At 41.1% G+C, this 9,629-nt stretch overlaps 1 protein-coding gene across 1 annotated transcript; it reads left to right on the forward strand.

The window, feature by feature from the left end:
* Positions 1 to 235: 235 nt before the first annotated feature.
* On the forward strand, positions 236 to 6,265 carry LOC116312336 (interferon-induced protein 44-like). The gene is made up of 9 exons (XM_031729736.2): positions 236 to 255; positions 718 to 761; positions 865 to 918; positions 1,007 to 1,043; positions 1,159 to 1,354; positions 3,817 to 3,969; positions 4,060 to 4,231; positions 5,361 to 5,461; positions 5,549 to 6,265. The coding sequence occupies exons 3-9, from the start codon at positions 867 to 869 to the stop codon at positions 5,708 to 5,710; spliced, it is 873 nt and encodes a 290-aa protein (XP_031585596.2). The 5' UTR covers positions 236 to 255; positions 718 to 761; positions 865 to 866; the 3' UTR covers positions 5,711 to 6,265.
* The last annotated feature ends 3,364 nt before the right edge of the window (positions 6,266 to 9,629 follow it).

A 9,629-nucleotide genomic window follows, 5' to 3' on the forward strand; every position in this document is an offset into this window, starting at 1 on the left:
AACAAAGCATCAATGCAAAAGACTATTACATTTTCTATTCTTACACTCAGCACATTTCTCCTATTTCATGTCTCCTATTTCACCACTAGAGCTCACTAAATGAAGCTTTGAATGAATTAACCTTCTCTCTATACAGTTAATGAAGTGGTTCAATACTGGTTCATTGCTTCCTTTGCACATCACTAATAGGCACCCACTGGCCTGCTGGACTCGGACTTCTGCCAGTGACATGAAGGAGTGGAACTCAGGTGCATGGTTAGGTTGTTTTCCTCTTTACACTCTTTTAATATAACAGTGATCTAACTCAAAGTACTAGAATAGAAAACCTAAACAGAAACTGAATCTGTTAACTAAGAGTTCAAAACAAGAACAAGGCACAGAGTCCAACCCTTACTGGAATTAAGATGAACACAGAAACACTAAGGACTAAGGACACAAGTTTTGACTGTTACCAGAACCCAAATATAATTAGATATCAAAAAAAAAACTTCAAACTTCAAACACTGGTAAAAAAAAAAGAAGAAAAAAATACTGTTTATCAATCTGTGCCACAAAGAGTTAAGGCAGAATGGGGTGTGCAAGGTATACTTAATAAAGTGTCCAGTGATTATATAGGTACAGTTTCAAAATCTTGTTTCATAAGAAAAGAAAAGTGAAAGTTAAAAGAGCTTTGGAAGGGGGTGACTGTAACTTCACACTCTGGTATTTGGGCTGCAGACTGTCTACATCTCAGTGAGGGAGGAGAGATCAGCACAGCAAAGGTACGATCCTTCAGATGTCTGTTTGCTGTTGGTCATTTATTTTGATTTAAGGCAAATATTAAATAATTCCGTTAAATCTCAAAATAAATGCTTTATGTTCCAGTTATGGGAGGATTGTTTTCAAAAGCCCCTCCTCCTCCTCCTTCTCCAGTAAAATGTAAGTTTGGTCAGAGCTGCTATTTTCCATCCAGTGAACATCAGTTATTGTCCAATGATGTCATTCTTTCTTTAACATCTGTTGTCAGTACTTGATCCACCGTGGAGGAAGCACTTTAACTGGGGGTAAGCATTTACAGCCCTCTGAGAAACTTTTGTTATTGTTGATTATCACTTCCTGTTTCAGCCCATCACTTGTTCAGTGTCCAGAATGTGATGTGATGTTTTCTCCTCTGAGCAGAAATAAAGAGGACGATCTACAGTATGTGAACAGCTACAAGCCTCAGACTGAAGGACAGCAGCTCAGGATTCTTCTACAAGGCCCAATTGGAGCTGGAAAGTCCAGTTTCATCAACTCTGTTAAAAGTGTCCTACAGAACAGACCATGCACCGAGTCTCCTGTCCAAAGCACCTCCCATTCATCTTGCACAAAAAAGGTATGAAGCATGATTGTGGTTATAAGACTGAGTAGGAAATTATTCCTTTTTTCACTGTTTAAACGCATTCATTATATAAACTATAAAACAGTTCTGTCTTGTATGGAGTTAAAAAATGGATATTGCTGTCAGCGATGGCTCATTCAACAAAAAAAAGTAGTCAGTGCTTCCCACTTTACTCTCTCATAGTCAGCTGATTTCTTAAGAATAATTGCAGAATAAATCAGATGAAGTGTTAGAGATTTTCCCAGGAATAGGTAGTGGTGACTGGAGTGAACATGGGTGATGAGGAGGTGCAGAATAGGTTGAGTGTTAAGGAGAGAAATGGCTGTGGTGAGCCTGTACATCAAAAAGAGGGAGGAGCATAGGGTGATGTTCAGTACTGTGAAAAAGTTTTAGGCAGGTGAGAAAATATGCTGTAAACAAAGAATGCTTTCAAAAATGGAATTGTTAATCATTTATATTCATCAATCAAAAAATGCAGTGAATGAACAAAAGCAAAATCTAAATCAAATCAATATTTGGTGTGACCACCTTCTTTTAGGTACACTTGCACACAGTTGTTGAAGGAACTCGGCTGGTGGTTGTTCCAAACATCTTGGAGAACTAACCACAGATCTTCTGTGGATGTAGCCCACATAGCAAAATTGGTATGGCCCGGATCTGGCCCACACAATGTGCTTATACATGGCCCACATACCGCAAAGAATTATGACACTTTAGTGGCCCAGATATGGTTTGCCAGAGGTCGCCCACACATGGGCCAGCACAAGGCCAGTTGCAGACACACTGGTGGTCCTCTGCTGGCCCAGTTTCAGCTCTGGCCCCAGATGTCAGCCTAATGTGTACTTTAATCAAGCCATGTAATAACAACATGTGCCGGAACATAATAGTGCAAAAGTAACATGCCAAAACTCTGTTTGGACAGATTCTTACATAGCGCTTTCCCACTCTCCCAGATTATTCAAAGCGCTCTATACAACATGCCGGATTCACAAACTTTCTCTAAACTGAGTGCATCCTAAATACATCGACACACACTCTTGACATGCAGACTAGAAGGGCCAGGGATCGAACCACTAACCTCCCAATCTGTAGGTGACCTGCTCTACCTCCTGAGCTACAGCCACCCGAACATGAGTAGATCCTCACTAGGTTTTGGATAAAGTGTACACTCACAAACCTGTCAAACCTGTGTTTGAAATGTTGGCTACCATAGCAGTATAGTATTACAACATGGCATTTGGGTCTTCTAACTAAAATAGGAAAATAGGAACATAAATAGTGACATCATTGCCAGACCTGGCCCACGTCTGGTTGACATACACCCTGCCCCGACACCAGTCAGTCAGAAGTGCCACCTTGATGCCAGATCCGGGTCAGACCTGTTTTCTATGAGCCTGGGCCACATACACCAAACCACAATCGGGCCAGATGTGGCATGCCATCACATAAACAGTGCCATCTACGCCAGGCCTGGATGACATACTACTTACCTTGTAAGAAGTCAGCCAGCAGTGCCGGCTTGACACCAGATCCGGGCCAGACCTGTCTGCTATGTGGGAGGCTTCCTCACATCCTTCTGTCTCTTCATGTAATCCCAGACACAGTCAATGATGTTGAGATCAGGGCTCTGTGGGGGCCATACCATCACTTCCAGTAGTTCGTCGTTCTGAAAGCATTTTGTTGTTTACAGCATTTTTTCACACCTGGCTAAAACTTTTACACAGTACTGTATAAGAGACAAAACAGGAAGGTGGACTACATCTTAAACTTGGCAACATTGAATGGTAATCTGAAAAGGAAGTGAGGTGATGGTGATGAGGGGAGATGGGAGCAGATGATCCGCTGTGCCTAAAGAAAGCAGAAGAAGAAGAAGTTTTAGTTTTTTATACGTTTCAGTGTTTGTTTGAGTCTTTTAAAGCATTTTTTTCACTCAAAAAACACTGCATGTTTTGAAAGCAGCTGACTCAGCATCATCCAGAGCCTCATGAGCCAGGATGTGATTACAGATTTTTACCAAAGTAATAAAATACTTTAACAAAAGATTTTTCCACCATAGTTCCAAGCAGGCACAGTTTAGTTTTCCAAATTCACAATAGTTTTTATTTTTATTTTACTTCACTGAAACATTTTTTCACATCTCGTTTGATGTTTCACTTCAGCTTTTGTTGTGTATAATAACCTTGGTCAGATAATTCCATTAAAAAAAATGTTCCAAAACGAAGTAAATGAATATATTTTGTTTTTATTGCGTATTTTAAACCAAAATGATTTACAAATTTTTTTTGTAACTCATTTGCAACTGCACAAACATGTGCAGAGGTCCATTTCTGGGACTCCTTTAGCTGAGGTGGACAGCAGGACATTGTTGGTAATGTTTTTGTTGCAGTCATGATAAAAATAAGACTTACGGGTCAGCACTACTCCACACTCAATGACTCTGATATTCTGGTCCACAGTATAAAGCCTTCAAGATAAAAAAGGGAGACTCAAACTGCCCTTTTGTCTTGAATGACATGGCGGGACTGAACGCCAGCAGCAGAAAAACCAGACAGTTGCATGTGAAGGACGTCAAACGGGCCCTGAAGGGACACATCAAAGAAGGTTACAGGGTACAGTTGCTGTTTTTGTAAAGGTCTGATACTGAGTTTAAAGAATTCATTCATTTGGTCCCACATCCATACACTCAGTTTGTTTTTCAGTTCAATCCTGAATGTAAACTGTCCAAAGATGACCGACACTACAACAGCAGTCCTTCAGACAGCGACAAAGTGCACATTCTGGTTTTTGTCATTGATGCCAGCACTATATCTAGCATGAAGCAAGAGAACATGGAGGTAATCGAGGACATCAGAGATGAAGCAAATGAAATGGGTAAGAGCACCTTAAACAGAATCAGGATTATCAGTGTTTTTAGTGACACCAGTGGAAGTGAAGTGATCTGCAGTCATTGTGGAACCCTGTGTTTGGTCTCAGCTCACGCTCACTCTCAGAGTGAAACATCAGGTAAAACAGTGACAAGACCTCCAGGAGAGCTCATCATTGTTTGAATGTCATGCTGCACTAACACTGATCTAATCCTATGTGCTGCATGTCAGAGACAGAGATTAGAAGTAAATTTATAAAACATTCAATTCAATTCAATTTTATTTATACCGCGCCAATTCACAACAACAGTCGCCTCAAGGCGCTTTATATTGTAAGGTAGACCCCACAATAATACATACTGAGAAGAAACCCAACAATCATATGACCCCCTATGAGCAAGCACTTTGGCAGCAGTGGGAGGAAAAAACTCCCTTTAAAAAACCTCCAGCAGAACAAGGCTCAGGAAGGGGCGGCCATCTGCTGTGACCGGTTAGGGTGAGAGAAGGAAGACAGGATAAAAGTCATGCTGTGGAAGAGAGCCAGAGATTAATAACAATTATTTCTATGTCATGGGTCATGAGCTGAGCTTTCCTCTCTGGCCCTACATTGAGAAATCCATTGTCACGAATTTCAGGGTGAAAATGGATTCTGCTCTGACACTCGATGTTCGTGGAAGCACAGCAGTAATATCCTGCTTTTTTCAGTTGAGGCAGCTGTGAAAAATCCTCTTCCATCCAAATGTGACCTCAAAACATTAATACATGCTTTTATAACCATCTTGGTTACTGCAATGAGCTTTTTATCGGCTTCAGTCAGGCCTCCACTGCTCACCTACAGCTGAGCACCTCAGTCCAGTTTCAGCTTCATTTCACTGGGTTCCAGTTTGTTTCCAAATCCATTTTAAGATCCTTTTATTTATCTTAAACGGTTGTGGCCCATTTCACCTACTGCACCTGTACATCCCACCTCGCTCTCTGAGATCAGCAGACCAGATCCTTTTACTCTTTCACTCAGAGGTCACAGGGCTTTCACAGTCTCCACTGCACGTCAGGCAGCTCCTGCACTCGCTGTTGTAAAAGCATCATTTAAATACACGTTTTTTCTCGACCCATATTTATGTTTTGTGTTTCCTCAGAGGTCCCACAAATAGTAATTTTCACCAAAGTTGATGAGGCCTGTCCGAAGATCAGCAGAGATATCAGGAACGTCTACAAGAGCGTATCTCTAAAGGAAAAGGTGGGTTAGTTTAAGTATTTCAGTGTAAACTTTGGTTTGGTCCGATCTCTCACTTCTGAACTGAGGTGTTGTGATTTTCATATGTAGATTTCTAAGTTCAGCACAGACACGGGGATCAACATTGACAACATCTATCCAGTGAAGAACATCCACTCAGAATCTGACCTGAAGGACGGCGCTGATGTTCTAATTCTGCACGCCCTCAGACGCATCATCGAAAGAGGAGATGACTTTCTCAACAAACCCTAAATCCAGATGTTTTCAGTTTACTGAGTTTATTTCTAGTTTCTTTTTCTTTCTCAGCTTTTTAGCTGAGAACCACCTCTTCCACACTAACCTCTGTTCAACAAGGTGCATGAGCACACAGGAAAGGTAGGGCAGGGGCCAGTTAAGCTAAGAGATTTGATTGGTCAATCCAGTGTCGGTAATGAAGATGAATAAGAGGGCCGCTGTTAGTGTTTTACAAATGCAGGCCTGCACATGGTCAGAGCGGTCTTCCAGGGAGCATTTCAAACATGCCAGGAGCAGTCACAGTTCTGCATGAAATGATGACTCTGACAGAGCTGAGAGCCAAACTCAAATCATTTTATTCTTTTTTTTATATTGAACTTTTTGATCCCAGCTTTTATAATCAGTTATATATGACATTAGTATTCAGTGTATGTGTGGTGTCTAAAACATGTTTCCTCTGCTCTGATGAGTAAACACAACTTAATGAAATGAACACCTTAGTGTTAAATTTGATAGAAAAATGTTTGTATGTTTAAACATTATGGATCCATTAATAAAGCTGCAACAAGCTGATAAACAACGGCTCGTTTTCGTAAAGGTCATTTCTGAGTTAATTTCATGTCTTCGTTGGAAAGTGAAAATAGAGCGAGAAACGTGTTGCAACCTTTATTTGGAGGAACAGGAAGTAATATTTTAAAAAATGGGCCTCACAAAAACTGCAACTCTGAGAAGTTCTGAACAGAGATGTTCTGATGAAGTTACAGACACTGATGGAGGACAGAGACTGAATGACTCGTCTGCAGTTCTCAGCTCAGTCAGACTTTAACAGCACAGGAAGTTGGAAGCAGGCAGGTTTACATTTTTCACTCATCACCGAGAGAACCTTCCCAATTTAGACATTAGAAACTCTCACAGTCATTGTTGTGTCAACAATGCTCTCCAGCAGTGACCTGTGCAGCACCTCTGTGTATATATGTGCCTGTGGAGGGGTCCAGTCATGTGTAAGTGAACATGTGAAACTGTCGAGCAGTTTGCTGTTGTGAACTCAAACACCACATCTGTGTTTCAGGAATGAAAGCTGCTGACATGCAGCTGTGTCTGCTGAGCTGGTTTTATCTTTTTTCTTGCTGAACTGTTACCAGCTCACAAAAACAAAACCTAGAACACAGGAAACAGGAAACAGTACACACCCTGTGCATCCTGTGGTTACACAGCCTCAGCTTTCTGTATTTCCCTGTTCAAAGACAAAGCGTCTCACGCACGTGTTAGAACTGATTAGAAGATTTGCCTTTAAAGCTCATCTGGGTCTGCAGCCTCACAGCAGCTGAGCCTTAAACCTAAAAGTGATTTTTTTTTTTTGTGCTTTTGTCTTCAGGACCCCTCAGAAAAAATCTTCAGAGTCACCTGTAACCTCCCTCAGATCACTTCTTCATTTCACACATTTATGGTCTCACTCTTACTGTATGTGAAGTCATTCTATGTGATGCATTTCTTTGTTGTCATTCATAATATTTTTTCCACACTGAATCATCTGCCTACGTCTCCTCCTATACCAGCATTAACCCTCCGCACATCCTCCTTCACCACATCCATGGATCGTCTTTGACTTCTTCCTCCTTTCCTCCTATCCACTCTCCCTTCTCTGCATATGTCCAAACCATATCAGCCTCTCTGACTGTCTCACTGTTCTCATGCATGTCCTGCACCACCCTCACATATTTGCTCATGCTGTACCACAGTTCCTGTTAGTTGGTGCTCATGTTCAGAGGCAGGGTCTGAAAAAATTGTAAAATCCTTGAGATAATCATGTAAAAGCTTCCAGAATAATTTTCTCTTAAATAGAATAGCTCTTTATTGTCATTGTACAGGTACAACAAAATTGTGGGTGCCCCACGCCAACTGTGCCATCAACAGATGTAGGCAATGTTTCATGAGAACTTTGAATAATCAGCAGCAGGTCCCGAGTTTGATCTTAGTGTGCTGCTAAAGAGCTCCAGCAGAGGGCAGCATGCTTTTACTTTGTGCTTTTTCCTTTTGGTGCTGCTGGATTTCAGGATCTCACCCCAAAAGATTCGTCCATGATGGACCAAAACCCGCTCCAGACCCCGAGGAGCTTAATTCAAGAATAACAGACAAACATAAAGTCTGAGCCTTCCGAAATCTTTAGAGCAGTTCTGATTCTCGGGGGGGAAGAATAAAGAACAGAACGCCTTCAGCCAACGTGTTTGAGCATTAAGGTCAAACGAGAAACCTGAAGACTGACTCGTGTCTGCAGAGACTGGACTGCAAAAACAGATTTAGGTCTACATTCAAAAAATGGTCCTTTTGAATTTGATTCTTGCAAAAAATAATTCAATTTAGAGCCGTAGATTAACATAATTGAATATAATCTTACATTACAGGGTCAAAGTTGGCATATTAAACATGAACAAAAAGCTACGACCAATAAACTGATTTCTGGTTTATGACAGCTGTGTGTTATTAGATGTGTTTCCAGCCTGTTACAGTGAATCATCATCACAAGACAAAGTCTTTATGCGGAGCTAAGGTCAGTAACTGAAGCATGTGAGCATAACCTGTTTATGTCCACAAAACCTTTAATATTCATTAAATGTGAAACATTAAACTGAACCGGCTTCACTCGCTCTCAGGCCCAGATAACTGGAAATGATTCTGACTTACGGTGATAGGTTTGATTAATCTCTGCTAATTCTTCATTTATCAGTTTGTTTAATGTTTTAAAAAGATGTAATATTCTTTTTTTTTTCCTGTTGAGCTTGAGGTGACATCATTAAATGTCTCTTGATGTTTTTTATGAAGTGAAAGAATGAAAATCATCACTTAGATATTTGCTAACTGTCTTTAAAAGTAACCTAATCAATTGACCAGTGGAAATGCAGATTAACAATCTCTTGTTAATCTGCATTTCCTGATGTGTGCTGTGTTGTATCTCTAACCTGTGCGTGTGTTGGTTGTTGCATCTCTAACCTGAGTGTGTGATGGTTGTGTTTTCAGGTTGTTGTCAGTTTGATTCTGGGTGTCTGTTGTGTTTCCAGCAGCAGAGCAGAGCGCTGGTTTCCATTGGAGCGTTCCTGAGAGCTGCTGCTGCTTTCTGACCCAGTTTCTCTGCTTTACTTGACTGGGCTGCTCCCAGTGCTGTGGTGGAAGGTCCCTGATGGACCTCCTTCATGCTCGCATCTCTGCACGCTGAGGTGGAGACGTCCTCTGCATTCGCTGTAATACAGCCTGAGTTTACCTGCTGAGTTTACCTGATCAGTCACACAGACTCTGCTCACGGTCCTTTACATGATGCAGATGTTTCATTGAGGGCAAAGCAGCAGCTGTGCATGAGAAACCTTCATGTGGATGATTTCTCCTCTTCTCTGAGGCGCACATTTCAGATAGTTTCACTAAAAGGAAGCTGCAACACGGTCCAAAGCTCCAGTTCAGCTAGGTGAAGGTTAGCAGACAGCTAACTACTACCGGCGCCTGCGTCACAATCCAGGTAAAGGAGGCCACGCCCCCTAATAACTTTAAGCCTTAATTCAGTTTAAATGGGTGACTTATAAAAACATCCTCCCCCCGTACAGGTAAAGGTGGAAATGGTCTACAGAGACCAAAAAATCAGTAAAAATGTATCAGGATGTAAACACCTTTGCTTCTGCTGTAAGCTTTACCATGGGGACTGATTCACTGCTGCCCCTTTTGGACACCAGAGGAACTGCAGGTTTGGCCCTGAAGGTGAATGATGAAAACTTCATCTCCAAACAGAATCATCCAGAGCTGGACTCATATACACAGACTTTTTATTGTAATAAATAAATGAATATAATGCATAAATATATTTAATCCTTTTAAATATTTAAACATGTAAACGATGCTTCTTTCTCATTGGTGCTCTTTTTACTAATATCCTCTGGTCATTAAAATAAAGAAG

Source organism: Oreochromis aureus, linkage group 15, assembly GCF_013358895.1.
Source record: "Oreochromis aureus strain Israel breed Guangdong linkage group 15, ZZ_aureus, whole genome shotgun sequence".
Lineage (NCBI taxonomy): Eukaryota > Metazoa > Chordata > Actinopteri > Cichliformes > Cichlidae > Oreochromis > Oreochromis aureus.